Source organism: Anolis carolinensis, chromosome 6 (assembly GCF_035594765.1).
Source record: "Anolis carolinensis isolate JA03-04 chromosome 6, rAnoCar3.1.pri, whole genome shotgun sequence".
NCBI classification, from domain to species: Eukaryota; Metazoa; Chordata; class Lepidosauria; order Squamata; family Dactyloidae; genus Anolis; species Anolis carolinensis.
Genome location: NC_085846.1, coordinates 64,648,760 through 64,667,767, shown reverse-complemented (window position 1 = coordinate 64,667,767; position 19,008 = coordinate 64,648,760). Strand labels below are relative to the sequence as shown.

General features: G+C 41.6%; 2 protein-coding genes across 2 annotated transcripts in view; one reads left to right on the top strand and one right to left on the bottom strand.

Moving 5' to 3' along the window:
• Positions 1-255: 255 nt before the first annotated feature.
• snrpd1 (small nuclear ribonucleoprotein D1 polypeptide) lies at positions 256-10,873 on the top strand. Its single transcript, XM_003225754.4, has 4 exons — positions 256-487; positions 1,989-2,065; positions 9,305-9,496; positions 10,695-10,873. The coding sequence occupies exons 1-4, from the start codon at positions 474-476 to the stop codon at positions 10,769-10,771; spliced, it is 360 nt and encodes a 119-aa protein (XP_003225802.1). The 5' UTR covers positions 256-473; the 3' UTR covers positions 10,772-10,873.
• slc6a20 (solute carrier family 6 member 20) overlaps positions 10,817-19,008 on the bottom strand; it is a 27,186-nt gene continuing 18,994 nt past the window's right edge. Inside the window, exons 6-11 of the mRNA XM_003225755.4 lie at positions 18,735-18,976; positions 16,571-16,733; positions 16,212-16,416; positions 15,546-15,705; positions 15,211-15,376; positions 10,817-12,584 (exon numbers count right to left, since the gene is read on the bottom strand). Of these exons, the coding sequence (XP_003225803.1) occupies positions 12,456-12,584; positions 15,211-15,376; positions 15,546-15,705; positions 16,212-16,416; positions 16,571-16,733; positions 18,735-18,976 (1,065 nt within the window). The 3' untranslated portion in view covers positions 10,817-12,455. The remainder of the gene's footprint in view (positions 12,585-15,210; positions 15,377-15,545; positions 15,706-16,211; positions 16,417-16,570; positions 16,734-18,734; positions 18,977-19,008) is intronic.

Here is a 19,008-nt window from a genome sequence, read left to right as displayed (position 1 = left end):
AATAGGCTTTTCCTTAATCCCTCTTTATTATCCAAGATATTCGCTTGTCTAAGCTTCTACCGGCCCGTTTAGCTTGGATAAGTGAGACTCTACTGTAGTTAAATCCACAGATGCTCACGCCCTATAGTTAAAAGTGCGTTATATGGCAGCGTAGAGATGAGCCTGAGATATACTCTCAGGGCGCGCGTTTCCTTTTCTGCGCAGGCGCTCTAGCTTTCTTCCCACTGTACTAAGCCTCCCCGTCCGACAGGAGGTGTTCATTCTCAGCCCTCTCCGCCTTTTTGTCGTTATCCTTCATCGGCCGGAAAGAGAAAAGAGGAGGCGGGTCTTCCGCTCATTCATCGCGCGCGCCCTGTGTGTTGGAAGTGGGCTTTCTTCTCAGCGACTAACGGGCGCGGCCTAGTCTCCGTGCTCAATTTTTGGTGGTTTATTCCTCGCTCGCTTAAGCTTTTTCGGCCTACAGTTTTGCCGCCATGAAGCTTGTGAGGTAAGGAAGTGGGAGGCGGGCTTTTTGTCAGAAGCCACGCGGGCCAGGCCTGGGTTCCTTGCTCTTGGCCTGCAGGCCTTTCCTGGTGGCTCCCCACTGAGTTATTTCCCCTGCATTTAGCCTCGCTGAGGAGGGGACCATGGATGATAATAAAAGGATTTCCCACCTGCTTATATTGCTTGTTACTGTACTTCCAAAATTGTGTCACTTTTCGTTGCTCAGAGTCGTATCCCGAACTTTCATATATTATATAGAATATTAATAATATTAATAATGTTGTAATACAATATATATACTACAACCTATGTAGTACAATATATTATGTAATACTAATAATATAATATACTGGTAGTGTAATATATATATTGTGGTATAGTAATATAGTACAAAATAATACTATATAACAATTTAATAATTCTATATTATATATTACATGTAATATTACTAAAATTATTGCAGTATAGTATTGTCACTTCTTTTTAACTGCCTTAGAAAGTATATACTGTGCCTTGTTTTAATAATTAAAGCCAGCTGGTTAGAAGCCTTGGTGTGAATCATCACCCATATTTACTGGCACTGATTTGTGTGCATCTTAATACTGTCTTATATGTCAATGTTAATGCAGAGCCTCTGAAGATCATTTTATAATTATTCTACTAAATGGAGCAGTGAACCCCATAAAGCGTAAATTTCAGATACAGTGTTTATACTGATTCCAGTACTCTTTTTGTACTGTAATGTGTGGTTAGACTGATTATATTTGTAATGTGATACTGAATGTTACTGTTTTGCATTCTAATTTCAAGTAAGCTATTTCTTTATTTTTTAAAAATGGTGAAAGTTTTATGTCCTCTCTTGCTGCCCACACATAACATTTTGGTGAGGGGGAAATGAGAGTTGCAAAAAATATAAAGGTTTTCTCAGCCTGAATATAACCTGAAATGAAAGCTTTCACACATTCATTTATGTCTTTTACATACAAGCAGCAAGTCCATGAAATTGACAGAACACATTCTGAAAGAATCCAGTGATTTGTAACATAGAAATTAAATTATGGCATGACTCTTACTTGAATGTAAATTTTGCAGCAGAGTCTGAAATTTTCTCTACGGTCATGTCTATATGTCCTTATCATGACAATGTTTGTCTTCAAGAGTAAATACACAGTTGATATTCTTGTGGACTTTCACAAACATATCTCGTGGACTTTCACAAACAATTGTCTCACGGGATAACACAATATTTCCATATAGGATTAATCACACTTGTCAGACTGAAGAATCACTAATTGCCAGTGAAGATTCACTGACAATGAGAAAAGATTTCTGCTTCTAGTTGTTACATTAGCCTTTGGGCAATAAGATAGTTTAGAAGTGCTATAAAATGTTATTAATCCTGGAGATGCTTTTTCAGTTGCAGAAAAAGCTCACTTCTTTATTTTCAGTCAAGGATTATATTCAAGATGAAAAATTTAACTACCTCTTTTAATCCTAAATTGCAGATTTCTTATGAAACTAAGTCATGAAACTGTAACTATTGAACTGAAGAATGGGACCCAGGTTCATGGAACCATCACAGGTATGGGATTCGAGATTCCTAAAATACAGTTACATTATTTTTTTTAGTTGGAGTTCCATTTTCTCAGAATGTAATACTTGTACCTGGATAAAGCTTGGAGTAACCTGTTTCAGAATAGCTAAATAAAGAGATAAGAATATTGTAAGTGACATATTTTTCCCAACTTTTGCTCAAGCAAACAAGCGCTGTATACACCTGAGTGACCCATTTTTATTGGACAACAACTTTGTGAATTCTATTGGTCTTAGATAGCAGTTTACCCAAGGCTGTCAAGGACAGAACGCCACAAGATTCAAAGTAACAGAGTTTATTAGATTACAGAACTCAAAAATGCCCGTAAAACACAAGGGCCAGGCAATTTTTGCCTTTAGGAGCAAAAAGGGGCAAAAGTAAATGTTCAAAAGATAAACCGGATTAAACCGGAGTTTAATCCGGGTAAAAACAAACTGCTTTCTTCAGCCTGGGTATAAACAAAACGAAAGCCAAGGAACAAAAGATACAAAGAATGCAACTAATTGGCAGCAGATTCCTCTCTGCTGCCAACACTGTTTTTAGAGTAACTTGCGTCGCTCCCACACACACAGCAGACAGGATTCCAACACGAACAAATCAGCCAGGGATTTTAGCAGTAGAGTAGACCAGTTCCGTTCCGTAGATCAAAGCCAGAAGCAGACGTTTGTAGTTTTTCCAAGTCCAAGAAGGGGGGAAGACAAGCCGTGGTCAGTTCAGTCCGAGTTCTCAAAGCAGGAGATGGCGTCCGTCAAGAAGACGACGGAAGGTCAAGCTAATAAGAGTAAGCACAGGTTTGCACAAACAAATGCCCACACAATCCCTCCCGCCGTCTGACCCTGGATTCCAATCAACTTACGTCTCAGCACAGGAAAGCACACAAGTCTTCAGGGAAGCGTCCCACACACACACACGAATCCCAAGCGTTTGCCCAGATTACCTTGCCCGACGCAATTTGCAATTGCTCCCAAGCCCCATTTTATGCCAGTTACAAATCCTCATCACTGTCAGCTGTCCTCCTTAACCCGGGCGTTTCCTCATCACTTTCCTCGTCAGAGCTGGAACACCTCTGACTACGCCCAACAGCATCTCCAGCTGTGGATCCCGTCCCATCCCTCCAGCTAAGCCATGGGTCTAATCCTGAAGGTCCCCATTCATCTTCTGTCCCATCATGGCCAGTGGCACCCAATTCCTCCCTTACCCGAGTCCAATCCATCTCATCCTCCTCTGAGCTAACCAGCCCCTCCTCCATTCTTTCCGTAAACCCTTCGAAAGATTCTTCGTCAGATGGTGCTGCAAATATGTCTCGTAGTCTTTTTCTCTCTCGCTCCTCGAGAGTATCTGACTCTCGAGGAGTCTTACGCCCACGTCTGTCAGAAACAGAGCCATGAGGCTCAATCATAACACTATCCCCTCTCACAAAGGCCTCCTCCCCCGATGGCGGAGAAGTGGCAGTGATACCCTCCGCTATAGCACCACGACGACTAGAGGTATCAAGTTTCAACAGTGAACGATGAAAGACTGGATGGACCTTTAAACTAGACGGTAAACGCAAACGAAACGCAACAGAAGAAATCTTTTTAACGATAGGAAAGGGACCCAAATACCGAGGCGCAAACTTTCCCCCAGCCTGTTTAATATGTTTGGAAGATAACCACACCAAATCCCCTTCTTCCAACTCCTCCCCTGCCTGCCTGTGGCGGTCAGCCTGAGTCTTCTGCGTTGCCTTAGCTTCCAACAGTAAGCGACGGGCAACATCATGCAATGCAGCCATTTCCGTAGAGCGATACACAGGGTCCGAAGAGACCACATTGGTTGACGGCGCCACACCTCCCCGTGGGTGAAAGCCATAAGTTAGCTCAAACGGCGTATGCTGACTAGACGTGTGCACCGCATTGTTGTAAGCAAACTCCGCCACCGGTAGCCACTTCACCCAAGCCGTGGGTTGATCTAAACAAAAACAACGCAGATACTGCTCTAAGAGCCCATTAACCCGTTCCGACTGTCCATCCGTTTGCGGATGAAAGGCTGAAGAAACGTTTAACTTAGTCCCCAAGCACTCATGGAAATGTTTCCAAAAGCGTGACACAAATTGCGGAGCCCTATCTGAAATAATCACCTCGGGTGCTCCGTGCAAACGATAGATGTGCTTAGTAAATAGTAAGGCCAACGTAGGGGCCGCCGGAATGGTTGAACAAGGAATAAAATGAGCCAGTTTACTAAATAAATCCACCACCACCCAAATACAAGTATAACCCCCAGACTTAGGCAAATCTGAAATAAAATCCATGGAAATGATTTGCCATGGCCTCTCCGGAACAGGTAGAGACGACAACAACCCTCTAGGGCGCCCAACAGGCGTCTTACTCTGCTGGCAAACGGCGCAGCTGTCACAAAAGCGCAGAATGTCTTGCCGCATCTTTGGCCACCAGTAGCTCCTGGTGATAAGCTGTACGGTCTTGAACCTGCCAAAGTGCCCAGCCATGGGTTCGTCATGGTGGGCTCTAATCACCTCCAACCTGAGGGCCCCCACTGGTACGTAAACCTGCCCCCTACGCACCAATACCCCGTCTTGATCTTGGAGATGCGGCAGTATGGTACGGTTACCTGCTGAGAGCAGCATCAGTTGCTCCTGTGTCCACACATCATCTTTCTGAGCCTCAAGGATCTGGTCATGTAACCCGAGCTCATTATCTACAACACACAGCGAGGCAGTAGGCAAGATGGTCTGACATACTACCTGCTCATTGGTCTTAAATTCTGGCTTGCGGGATAAAGCATCGGCCCGCAAGTTTGCCTTCCCCTCCACGAACTGCACCTTGAAATTAAACCTGGAGAAAAACAAAGCCCAGCGGATTTGACGCTGGTTTAACTTCTTTGCTGTTTGCAAGTGCTCTAAGTTCTTATGATCAGACCTGACCACGATCTGGTGCCGTGCCCCTTCAAGCCAGTGCCGCCACACCTCAAACGCCACCTTAATCGCCAACAACTCCTTCTCCCATATGGTATAGTTCTGCTCGAAGGGTGTTAGTTGCCGCGAGTAAAATCCACAGGGACGCAAGGTCCCTGAGGAATCCTTCTGAGACAATACAGCCCCCAACGCGTAGCTAGAAGCGTCCGCTTCTACCACGAACGGTTTGTCAACATCAGGATGGGTTAGTATGTTGTCCGATTGAAAACTAGACTTAAGTTGTAGAAACGCCTCGTGAGCTTCCCGCCCCCACACAAATGGCTGTTTCTTGCGCAGAAGCTGCGTCAAAGGTACCGTGAGCTTTGCAAAATTCGGAATAAACTCCCGGTAATAATTAGCGAAACCTAAGAACCTTTGTACATCCTTCTTAGTCCTCAGCTCCTGCCATGAGTTGACGGCGTCAACCTTATGTGGGTCCATTTTAAGTTCCCTACCTGACACTACATGACCTAGGAACTCCACTTCAGGCACATGAAAGACGCACTTGGAAGCCTTGGCGAAAAGCCCATTAGCCCGCAGTCGGTGCAGAACCTGCTTGACATGTTGACGATGTTCTTTCTCGTCCTTAGAAAAAATCAAGATATCATCCAAATAAATCACTAAAAATTGGTCAATTAGGTCCCTGAACACATCGTTCATGAACCTCTGGAAGACCGCAGGAGCATTACAAAGCCCAAAAGGCATGACTCGGAACTCGTGGCATCCGAAACACGTGTTAAATGCCGTCTTCCATTCATCCCCTTCCCGTATACGGATTAAGTTATAGGCCCCCCGCAGGTCAAGCTTGGTAAAGACCTTAGCCCCTTGCACCCTTGATAACAGTTCCGAGATTAAAGGGAGCGGGTACCTATCCCGAATGGTGTATTTGTTTAGGATCCGATAGTCGCAGACCAGCCTAAGTTCCCCAGTCTTTTTGGCTACAAAGAATACTGGTGCCGCAGTTGGAGAACTAGAGGGGCGAATAAACCCCTTGGCTAAATTTTCATCTAGAAACTCCCGCAAAGCTTGCCTTTCCGGTACAGTCAAGGCATACAGCCTCCCTGCTGGCAGTTTCGCACCTTCTGCCAACTTGATGGCGCAATCATATGGCCTGTGCGGTGGTAATTTGTCCGCTTCTCTTTTACAAAATACATCAGAGAACTCCCCATACTCAGCAGGCACTCCCTCCATATCAGAATGAGTAACATTTAAAGTGCAACAATCCTGCCTCTTTAAGATCACTTTACGTGTTGCCCAATCTACTTGTGGGTTTACTACAGCTAGCCAATCCATCCCCAGGATCACATCATATCTAGGCAAGCTCGTAATATCCCACACAAACGTTCCCGTTACTCCCTGCACCTCCCACGTTACTGCTGAGGTTTCCTGGTTAACCACCCCAGTCTCCAGCAGTCTCCCATCTGCTCCTTCCACCCACACGTCGCATGCCTTGCGCACTCTAGGAATGCCATGCTTCTTAGCAAACTCAATATCTATATAGGAGACCGTGGCTCCTGAGTCCAGCAGTGCCAAAGTAGAAACAAGTTCCTTTCCCCCAACAGATAATGTAATGGGTACGAAAACATGCTTCCTCCCCTCAGTTGACTGCTTGAGGAGCCCTAGTGCGTTGGACTCACGTCGCACTAGGGCTGGCCTTTTCCCGAAAGCTGGGAAGGTTTCACATTACAATTATTGGCAAAATGCCCAGCATTCCCACAGTACAAACACAAGCCCAGCTGCCTCCTACGGCTCTTTTCCTCTGTAGACAGCTTTTTAAAGACCCCAAGCTCCATGGGCTCTTCCCCCATCACCACAGGTGCCCTGGTTACATGCATGGGTGGCGCACACATTGCTTTTGAATGTTTACGAGCCTCGAACCTTGCGTCTAAACGCAGCACCTTAGCTACTAAGGCGTCCCAGCTTTCAGCCGGCTCCAAGCGTGCTAATTCATCCTGGAGCATATCACTTAACCCGGCAGTAAATAAAAGCATGAATGCATTTTCCCCCCAATCCAGCTGGTGGCGATACAGGTTAAACTTATTTAAGTAATCCAAAACAGTCCCCTTTCCCTGTTTCAACCGATACAGAGCCCACCCAGCGTTCTCCGTGCGGAGAGGATCCCCAAAAGTATCAGTTAACAACTTTTTGAAATTATTCAAATTGTCCTTGACTGGGTCATTTCCCAAAATTAAATTAGTGGCCCATTGTCCTGCGGGACCGGTCAACAAACTCAAAATAAAGGCCACCTTGCTAGTGTCTGTAGGAAAAGCATGAGCACTGAGCTGAGAAAAATAAAGCTCCACTTGTGCCAAAAAGGTTGGCAACTTGCACCTGGTTCCGTCAAAGCGTTCAGGAGTCAAAATATGTCCTTTCACGGCATGAGCTGTTTGGCTAACGGTCACAGCCGTTTGCAATTGGTCTAATTTGGCCCTTAACTCATCCATCGTCTTCCTGACGGGTTTATTGCTGCAATAAACCTTTTATGGGCGTCGGGCAATCTGTCAAGGACAGAACGCCACAAGATTCAAAGTAACAGAGTTTATTAGATTACAGAACTCAAAAATGCCCGTAAAACACAAGGGCCAGGCAATTTTTGCCTTTAGGAGCAAAAAGGGGCAAAAGTAAATGTTCAAAAGATAAACCGGATTAAACCGGAGTTTAATCCGGGTAAAAACAAACTGCTTTCTTCAGCCTGGGTATAAACAAAACGAAAGCCAAGGAACAAAAGATACAAAGAATGCAACTAATTGGCAGCAGATTCCTCTCTGCTGCCAACACTGTTTTTAGAGTAACTTGCGTCGCTCCCACACACACAGCAGACAGGATTCCAACACGAACAAATCAGCCAGGGATTTTAGCAGTAGAGTAGACCAGTTCCGTTCCGTAGATCAAAGCCAGAAGCAGACGTTTGTAGTTTTTCCAAGTCCAAGAAGGGGGGAAGACAAGCCGTGGTCAGTTCAGTCCGAGTTCTCAAAGCAGGAGATGGCGTCCGTCAAGAAGACGACGGAAGGTCAAGCTAATAAGAGTAAGCACAGGTTTGCACAAACAAATGCCCACACAATCCCTCCCGCCGTCTGACCCTGGATTCCAATCAACTTACGTCTCAGCACAGGAAAGCACACAAGTCTTCAGGGAAGCGTCCCACACACACACACGAATCCCAAGCGTTTGCCCAGATTACCTTGCCCGACGCAATTTGCAATTGCTCCCAAGCCCCATTTTATGCCAGTTACAAATCCTCATCACTGTCAGCTGTCCTCCTTAACCCGGGCGTTTCCTCATCACTTTCCTCGTCAGAGCTGGAACACCTCTGACTACGCCCAACAGCATCTCCAGCTGTGGATCCCGTCCCATCCCTCCAGCTAAGCCATGGGTCTAATCCTGAAGGTCCCCATTCATCTTCTGTCCCATCATGGCCAGTGGCACCCAATTCCTCCCTTACCCGAGTCCAATCCATCTCATCCTCCTCTGAGCTAACCAGCCCCTCCTCCATTCTTTCCGTAAACCCTTCGAAAGATTCTTCGTCAGATGGTGCTGCAAATATGTCTCGTAGTCTTTTTCTCTCTCGCTCCTCGAGAGTATCTGACTCTCGAGGAGTCTTACGCCCACGTCTGTCAGAAACAGAGCCATGAGGCTCAATCATAACAAAGGCCATCCTACAGAATTTTACTGGGATTTAAACTTCACTATCCCTTCTTGCACACAAATACTGTTATGCACTATATTCTGCCAGCCTTCCGGGCATCCACTTTCTCTGGGTCACTGTTTGCCTATTAGATGTATCATAGACGTAAGTGTCAGGTTACACTTTTACCAAGTCTGTCACTATTGGAGAGAGGAGGTGGTGGTTAATTATGGCTTACAGCACTCTCAAAAACCTTATGTAATTTATCTGGAAGATATATATCTCCTGATTTGCTTGGTATTGTAAACACTAATTTTATGTTAGGCTGGAATTTCTGGGAATTGAAGTTCAAAACACATGAAGGACCAAAAATTTGGAACCACTAATTTAGATAATTAAAGAAAACTCCTAAATAATATTGCTCAAGCAATATAAAAAATAAAAATAACTTTTCAGTGTGTATCTTGTATATTCTTCCTTTTGAGTGGCAATACTGTGTGCAGCTGTATTGGATAGCAATTTTTGGATGCTCACTCCATATTTCTCCATGCAAATAATGGTGCGATTCACTGTTTGGCCTCTCACATTAAAAATGTTAATAAATGACAATACAAGATACCTGTATGCATAAAAAGCTGTCTCATTTGTTTTTCAGGAGTGGATGTTAGTATGAATACGCATCTCAAAGCTGTGAAAATGACTCTGAAAAACAGAGAACCCGTCCAGTTGGAAACTTTGAGTATTAGAGGCAATAATATAAGATATTTCATTCTGCCAGACAGCTTGCCACTGGACACCCTCTTGGTGGATGTTGAACCAAAAGTCAAATCCAAGAAAAGGGAAGCAGGTTAGTGACTTTGCCTTAGTCTACCATGGGTAGATATTTTTGTTGTGTATGGTTGTGTGATTATTTGAACTTGTATTCCATACATATGCTTACTGCATTCATTCTTAGGCATATTGTAGCACCCTTTTTCATTCTTTTTACACAATCTGGTAACCAGTTGTGTAGATTTTTATGCATACTGGAAGTAATGGTTGCAAAGCCATTGCTTTACTTATTTTGAGTAAAATTTATTGTACATAATTTCCTTCATCTGTTCCTTGTAAGCTGCAGCACTATCATATTTATTAGAAATGTTTCTTGATCTGTCAGTTACCAGGCAGTGTAGTACTGGATTCAGTGGCCATAGTCTGACTATCCTTCCAGTTCCAAACTAATGTCTCAGCAATATTATGTTATTCCTTAAAATTTTGAAAAAGTGTTTTAATACCTGGATCATTTTAATAATGTACATAGCGGTGTGTTTTTTATTTTTGAGATTTTACATTTATGCTTATGCTTCACATTTCTGTTCACTTGCTATTGCCATCTCAAATTTCTTCCTTGAAAACTTAGTGTCTTAATGTCTTTATCATATCAAACCATCTTATTTTGTTCAAATTCCAAAAGAACACTCATACATATAATAATAATCAGTGTTGCAAAAGAGACAGAGATCTAGTTTGTTTTTTTCATGGCAGCTTTTTAAATGTTTGGAACATTTGTTCTGACTTTCTTCACGAGCTGTTTAAGACAACACTGTAATTCCTTATGTGTAGAAAAGAGTCTTAAAAGATCAGTATGCCTGTTTTTGCTTTTGAAGGGAGCCCTTGTACTGGGGACATGCTGGGAATTAAACTGTTGTGGAATCTGTCCTAGTGGGCTTTACAGGTTTTATACCTACTTAGCAAATTTCTCTGAATTTCGACGAGGCTGACTGTGGCAACAGTAACCTGTTTACTTGTGATCAGACTCAGAATGCTAGCAATCCCTTACCCTATTCCTTGATATATTGCATTTCTTTCTGATGTTAAAAAAGAATACATTAGATACTATTTTGCAACTAACATAATGAACAAAACCTCTGTTATTGTTTTGCTGACTATGTAGCGGTAACTTTGTTTTTACTAAGTGAAGTTTAAAATTGAAAATAAAGGTAGAACCTTTACAAGCTAATATTTCATGTTTATTCAAAAGCATTTGTTTTCCCCCTTTCCTTCAGTTGCTGGAAGAGGGCGTGGGAGAGGGCGTGGGAGAGGCAGAGGACGTGGTCGAGGAAGAGGAGGTCCAAGACGATAATTTCTTTATAGCAACTGAAATAAAAAAATGCCAAGCAACTTTGACTATTTTTTGTACAGGTTTTGTTTAATGTCAATTTTTAATAAACCAGTGTGAAAATGTCTTGTCAGTTGCATATGCCTCCCATGGAAACACTCTAATTAAGCCTGTCTTTGTTGCCTTTAGTACTGTCCAGCCCAAACATGGAAATACAGCAAAATTTCTTCAAAATTTCCCAGAGGTGTGGAACATGCTTCTTCTAGCATAATCTGTCTTCTTTTCACATACTCTACTGTAACTTAAAGCACCTTGCGTTGGTTGTTTTGTGTTCAGTATTGCTTGACATTATTATACATATTAAGTTTGAGCCAATATCTTGACTTTCTATAGAAGGCCTTGTGAGTATTTTACAATAGTGTTTTGACTGCCTAAGAAGTTTTACTTGGGAAAAATGAATGCAGATGATGCATTTGTCTGGAAGAATTCCAAAATTAAAGCTAGCATTCACTTTAGTATAAATTCCTGTTGAAAAGATTTTGGTAGGGAATGTATGGCAGACTCAGAAAAAATGCTTATAGTGCTAAAAACCTGGTCCAAATACATGTTTGAATTTGCAACATTTTTCCAGCATTGCAGATAGGGTATGGATAAATATTGTATCACTCTTTATCTTTAGGGAAGTCTATAATTGGGAACGTAAGTGTCTGCTTCTCTTAAATTTGTATAGCTTTTTATTTCAGGAAGTTTGGGACCAGGTTATTAAGCTCCAGAGAAGGAAGGCAAGTAAGAATAAGTCTTTATACATCACATTAATCACAGATTATATTTTCTGATTAATGATTTTGCTTTAATAAATATTAAGAGCATTGAATAAGTGCAGTGTCTTTTGAGGCACATTATCTTAATACAGCTAACCATCTGCCTGCTTTAGTTTTTTTTTAGCTCAACAATTCCTACAGGAATGTGAAATGTGTCCTTCGGGATGTTCTTGGACTGCAACTCCCAGCATTCCTGGCCATTGACTGTGTTTGCCAGAGTTGCTGGGAATTTTAACTCAAAACATCTGGGTTACTCTTCCCTTGGTGCTTAACATTTCCCCAGCCCTATAACCATTTAAATGTATGTGAAACACCTAAAGAAAAAAAAATAGTAGATTGTTAGTTGTTTGAGCTTGCTGTTTCCCAGTATTAGTAACTCAATGATAGATAATGCTTTGCATGGTAACTCAGGTAAATGAGCTAATATAGCTCCTAAAGGAAATGCTAGTATCTACTGAGAAATGCATTCCATGAAGCATGCAAATAACTTGCATAGTCAGATCTATGCATTATACATGGAAAAATCTGCAATGCTGCAGCTTTCCAGCAATGCAAAACTGCTGTGTTGCACTTCAGACACTAAAAGAACGTTCTTCCACTCAAAAGACTTTTAAGGAAGCAGATGGACAGGGCTAAAATATACTTAATTGTTAAAGCTTTGGTAGGGTTTTGCTAGCCCCTCAATTGCCATGTTTTATGTCTCTTAAACGCAATTGTAAACCTTCAGTTACTACAGAACAGCTTCTTCGACTACAGGAATGTCCAAGAGAATATTAGGATGAGGATAGCCAAGTTCTGTGTGTCTTGCTTATTGTTGGAAATTATAGCTTCTATGGTCTTCAAGGTGTCACAGTGAAGTTGCAGCTGTTGCAGTTCAGAGTCCAGTACTAACTACTCACTCGCTTTTTAATAAAAATTACTATTGCACCAAGTGGTATACACAGAGTAGAAGCTGCCACAAGCAGTCCGATAACTGCCAGAGCACCACTTGGGTAGTCTTTTGTAACCAGTTGCCCCTGGAAGAGAAAGATCAGAATTTTAAACTAGGAAATGTATTCATGTTGAGAAATAACGTATGCTATTTTTGTAGGAAGGTTAGGCATGGTAATTGAATTCCCATACTATGAAAGATCCCCCTTAAAGCCTTATGCTTTACTTTCATAGTGAAGATCTTACCTTTCAGATATAACTAAAATGCTGTTCTCGTAAGTATTATTCAGCTGATTGATGTTTACCTCTATACTTCCTATTAAGCCAAAATCAAGCAAGGTTTGGGGAATATACTAAATTACATACATATGTAGCTATATATGTAACTATATTTAAAGCAAAGTTTTGTGATAATCATCACTGTTTGCTTGTCAATAATACAACATGCTGACAGTTACGGTTTGTGGTGCAGATGCTTTTCTCTGCAGCTTTGTAAAAATTATAGTGAATTGCACAGTCCACCTCAAACACCTCAAACACTTCATCTTTCACCTTTCTAGAGAGTTCATTGTAATGAAAGAGGCATGGGTTAAGAACGGCAGGCTTCACATGGAGGTGTGAATTGTATAATTATATTGTATAATACAATATAATTGTATAATTATATTGTATAATACAATATAATTGTATTTCTAAAACTGCTCCTCCAGATCTTTTGGACTTCGACTCCCACAATTCCTAACAGTTGGTAGAAACGGGATTTCTGGAAGCTGAAGTCCAAAACACCTGGAGGAACACACTTTGAGAAACTGCTATAACCAGTGAAAAAACTGAGGGTGTATTTCAATAATTGCTCTCAAAGAAAATCCATTAAAAAAAATTCTTTCAAACTGCTGCTTGACGTTTACTGGGCCAGATTTTCTTATTCACCTCAATGTCAATGGTGCAAACTATTCCATATACCTGTAACAGGGCTTTCTGTTTTGTAGCCAGATCATGAAAACAGCTATATAGCTGAATGCTTTCTTTGAAACATTATATAAATTTTATTTATACATACCTGGCACATATTCTAGCTTCAAGAAAACAGACTTTTAATTTCACTTAAGGGCTCATACTTTTTGAGAAATTTTAGTAATTATTACATTTTTAATTTGACTGAAGAATAGTTAGGCTATTAAGTTATGAAGGAACAATTTTCTGGTCAATATGTTGTCGAAGGCTTTCATGGCCATGATCACAGGGTTGTTGTGTGAGGAAGGTCAGGGAGCACAGCAGATGTGCTTTCCTGGTCAGGAGAGAATACTTCTGGAACATGGCCATACAGCCCGGAAAACATACAACAACCCCCATTGTTTGGTCTTTTGAATCTAAAATTCTAAAGAGCTTTTTAAAAAAAGCCCCTTAACTTTTGAAGTGTACACTCTAACCCAGGGGTCCTCAGACTTTTTAAGCTGAGGGCCGGTCTACAATCCTTCAGACTGGAGGGGCCGGATTATCATTTGGAAAAAAAAATACAAATTCCGATGCACACTGCACATGTCTTATTTGTAGTGCAAAAACAACAGCAACAACAACGAAAGAACAATACAATATTTAAAAATAAAAACAATTTTAACCAACATACATTTATCAGGATTTCAATGGGAAGTGTGGTCCTGCTTCTGGCCAATGAGATAGTCAAGTTAATTAAGATTGTTGTGTGCCTTCAAGTCATTTCAGACTTTGGGTGAGCCTAAGTCTAAAATTTATTTATTACTAGCTGTGCCCGGCCACGTGTTGCTGTGGCGTTGTCTGGTGATGTTGGTGAGAAATTGTTGAGGTAGTGGTGGTATTGAATGTCTGTTGTATGGTTGTCTTTATGTTTAGTATGCACACTGAAGTGGATTATATGGCAGTGTGGAGTCAAGATAATCCAGTTCAAAGCAGATAATATAAGATTCTAAATGGGTTATATAGCTGTGTGGAAGGGCCTTGAGTCTACACTGCAATATAATCTAGTTAAAATCTGATAATCTGTGGAAGAGGCCTAACTGTGCCTGTCCCCTGGGCTGAGTAGGTTGCTAGGAGACCAAGTGAGCGGAGCTTAGCCTTCTAACTGTCAGCAATTGGATAAAAACAATTATTCCTCTCCCTCTAATTAGGACTTTTTCTTTTCTTTTTGTTGTATCAACCTAGAGGAATGGATGAGGGGTTGTGCTGTCAGTTTTCGAGGTTGGGGGGCTTGTAGTTTTGTTGTTTTGTCCGCTGCCCTGATGCCATCACTCTTTTATATATATAGATATTGAACTATACCACTATATTGTAATATTATTAGTAATATTATATGTAATATAGTATATATAATTAATATTATTATATGGTATTATTATTAGTGCATGTACATACAATATATTATATTATTAGCATAGCACAATATTAGCATTATACTATATTGAACTATACCACTATACTGTAATATTATATGTAATATATAACATATAATTAATATTATTATATGACATTATTGTTAGTATTATATTATAAAACTGAGGGCGGGGGCCAAGTAAATGATCTCAGAGGGCCGCATCCCGCCCCCGGGCCTTAGTTTGGGGACCCCTGCTCTAACCTAATGGAACTAACTGGAATAGTTAGATTTTGTAAAATTAAGTGTTTTAACTTCTTCACAGTATTACTTTCATATAGTTATGATCATAGCAGTGGACAAAATACCTCAGTTGCATCCCAGGCTTGGTATCGCAGCGTCCCTGTCCTGATGTAGTCAGTGAGGTAAAATATAAATAGGCTTACAATTAGCACAGGACTGACAAAAGCCCACATAATTTTCCAGTACCAGCTTGGTTCATGCCCAATCATCGCACCAAGAGCTTTCTGAAATCTATTGGGGAAAGAAACAATTTTTACATGAAACAAGGAATAGCTGCGCTGTGAAAAGATGCAGAGATACTGATAAAGGACTAACACAAAGGAGTCCCTTTCCATTGGTTCGTTCAGCTAATGGATCAGAACAGCAATTAGATAAGGGGGGAAGGATATTATGTCATTACCTCCTTAGCCCATATACGTAACAGACAGCAATAGTTTCCACCAATACAATAAGCAGTAGGGATAAGGTAGCTGCATAGTCATTGAAGATATCAAACCAGTAGTTGCCAGCTTGCATGGTAAATAATAGGCCAACGAAACAGTTGATAATACAAATTCCACCTATAAGAGTAGAGGAAGTAATTTTAGTTGCATCTGAAAGGAGAAGCAGGCACCAAAATATTTTGTAATGCAACAGATTTTTTATGTTCTGTAGCACAATGTGCAAAATGCTCCCTTGTGAAATACTAACTATACAGCTAAAGCAATCAGTTCTGTTCTCACACTTGTATCTTGCAAAAAAGCAAGTGTCACTGAACATTTGCCAATACCATACAGCAATATCAAGGAACAAGATCAAGTCCTATTTACTATTGTTAACAGGCCACAGCATTCAGATTATCCCAGTTGGTGGAAAGAGCTGGTATGTTTGTGTCTCCCACTCCAGATACGTAAATGGAAGTAATGTATCATAGTGGACATGTGGTTGGTTCTGGCATCTCTAATTTATGTCCAAAACAACACATGCAACTGGAATGGCTATATCAGATAATGCCCTGTCGATGAGGCTAATGGGTATCTGGTTGTTCTTGGATGCATTAGATCTGTTAGGAAAGAATCAGATTTACCTGAAATCATCTCTCTGGGCACATGGGAGGAAATGAACTTGCTGTCAGTCAAAGGAGTGAGGATGGCTGCAGTATTTCCCAGCATGCTGCCTATTCCCAACATCAGCAGCATAATGAAATACAACACTGAATACAGTTGCGACACCTCCATGTTCTTGATGGCTTCCGAATACACTATGAAGGCCAATCCAGTCCCTTGGACAGCCTATCCATGGGAAAAATCAGCATTATGGAGACCGCATTGGCAAGTGCAAAGTGTTTGTTAGAAGGGGAATCAATACGGCAGTTTAGCCAACACTTGAATATAGTAGTTGAACCCCAAGGTATGTTCAAGAGAAGTGAGAAAAGTAGCAGCTCACCGTGTCTAGTTCAGCTTCCAGGCTGCAGTTCTTAATCTGTGGCAATAAATCTGCATATTCACGGGGATGAGCAGATGCTAAGAAATGTTTCATATCGTCCAGGTTTTCCATTGTTATCAATCCTTCTTCCAAGTCAAAGAAATTGGTCATTAGCAAGATCACCCTGCATGATAAATTAAACAATCTGGTAAAAAAATCAAAGTATTTGTATATAGGAGCCCTAATGGCAAAGTGTGTTAAAGCACTGAGCAGCTGAACTTGCAGACCGAAAGGTCGCATCTTCAAATCCCGGGAGCAGAGTGAGCGCTTGCTATTAGCTCTAGCTTCTGCCAACCTAGCAGTTCGAAAACATGCCAATGTGAGTAGATCAATAGGTACCGTTCCGGCGGGAAGGTAACGGTGCTCCATGCAGTCATGCCGGCCACATGACCTTGGAGGTGTCTATGGACAACGCCGGCTCTTCGGCTTAGAAATGGAGATGAGCACCAACCCCCAGAGTCAGACATGACTGGACGTAACATCAGGGGAAACCTTTACCTTTTTATACGAGTATATATACTGTACAGAAGTTATGTAAGTCAATTGATTTATTGATTTGTACCACAAAGGCACCTACATGGCTTGATGGATCTGGACACAAATTTGACACACGTACATTATCCAACTTAAAATAATTTAGAGGTTTGAACTAAAAAAAAAATCTACCTCTTTCAGGTCCAGAGTGAGAAAGGAAAGAAAAAAGAGGTGGGAAGGTGTATGAGGGAAAGCATGAGAAGAATGAAATAAAGGGAGAAGGTGTATGAGGGAAACAGGAAGGAAACAGCAACATAGAAAATGCATACTGGGCAAAGTTGTTTAATCCATCTTGGCCCCAATTTTTTAAAAAATATTGGGAAAGTTTCAGGAAGATTCACATCTTTCCCTGTTTGAGGGCTGTGGGTACTGCCATTTCGGATCCACATGTGGGATCTGAAATCGTACCCCTACAGTCATCCTGCACTCCCTGGGCTCAGGCAACCTGAGAAGGTGGTATGACAGTGCCTCCATACCCTCCTTGCATCCTGTCCTTCCCCCCCCCCCCCCTCTCTTCCAATGAAGGAAAAGCCTCCTTATCATCACAGGAGGCTGCCCTTTTCCTGGATCATATCATTCATGATGTGATGGAGCTTTGCAGAAAGGAAGAGGGGTTTTCTGCTCCAAAGCTCTGTCACATCCTCAGTGACACAGACCTAGGAAGAGGGTACGGCATATGGCAAACATGTGGTCACAATGTGACTACATTATTTACTTCATTCCACAAGCAGGGGGAAAGCGGAGGAAACTATCATACCCCTTTCCCTCCCATCTTTCCCAGTCTTCTAAGATGACTGGCCATCTCACATCCTTATTGTGTTGATGCCCATCTTTCCCCCACTTTTTCCTGTTTAGGGCTCCATCTCCATGTGCTTTGGCATCTGAGCTCCACATTGTCGCACTGGAAGTGCCCTTACATCATGTGATAGCCTCCGAGGGACTCCCATAGGGTTCCATTTCAGAAACGTACGAAAATGGAGTCCTAAATCCATGAGATGAAGTCCTATGTTGATGTGTGACTAAGAAGAAGGTATTAACTGCATGAATAGTGAAATCTGCAAACGTGGAGGGTCAACTGCAAATCATGGGAGATTGGGGAATGTTTTGTGATGGAACTGAGGTGGTCACAAAGCAATTTTATTCAACCTATCACCAATTATAAGCATAAAATATCAGAACGTCTATTTATTGGATTAGAGAAACACTTCCCTTCTACACAATTAAGTCTCCAATACCACCAAACAGAGGAAACTCTTCCAGGAACATCAAAACTTACGGTTCCAGTTTCGTCATCCCTACCACTACCTTCTAGGCAGGCAAAAGAAACCTATCCCTCCAAGACTGTAAGATTACAGTTTCTCTTTCGGAAGGAATCCCTTCCTTCCACCAGTGCCAATTCTACAGTTACCATGTTGGTGGTATTGGAGACTACAGTTACTCTCTCCCTCTTTGGAATGTAGGTGGTGATTTATTTCTGAAGAAACAGTGCACATTTGAAGTGTCAATTGAGGCAATGTAAACTGAGACTTGCCTATTACATATTTTCAGATGCAGAAGAAAAGAAGGGAACAGGATTAAAAGTCAAGCTTACTTCTTTATGCAATTTTCATAGTTGAATGTTGCTTTAAAGCCATAAATGGAGAAAGTGACAATGCTGGCAAATACTGAAGTAGAGCTGTTTATTAACGAAACAATGATGGCATGTCGTTCGCAGTTGTTGCTTGGTTCATTGTAGCTGGCAAAAGCTATCAAGCTGCCAAAACCAAGCCCAAGAGAGAAGAAGATCTGAGTGGCTGCATTAATCCAAGTCTTGGGATTTGCTAATTCTTCTAGCTGCAAGATATAAATCACGAGAATGAATTGAC

Excerpts from the sequence above, each read along its gene's own strand:
- snrpd1 (XM_003225754.4), top strand. Across the intron at positions 2,066-9,304 it reads GGTTCATGGAACCATCACAG|GAGTGGATGTTAGTATGAAT; the intron begins GTATGGGATTCG and ends TTTGTTTTTCAG. Across the intron at positions 9,497-10,694 it reads ATCCAAGAAAAGGGAAGCAG|TTGCTGGAAGAGGGCGTGGG; the intron begins GTTAGTGACTTT and ends CCTTTCCTTCAG.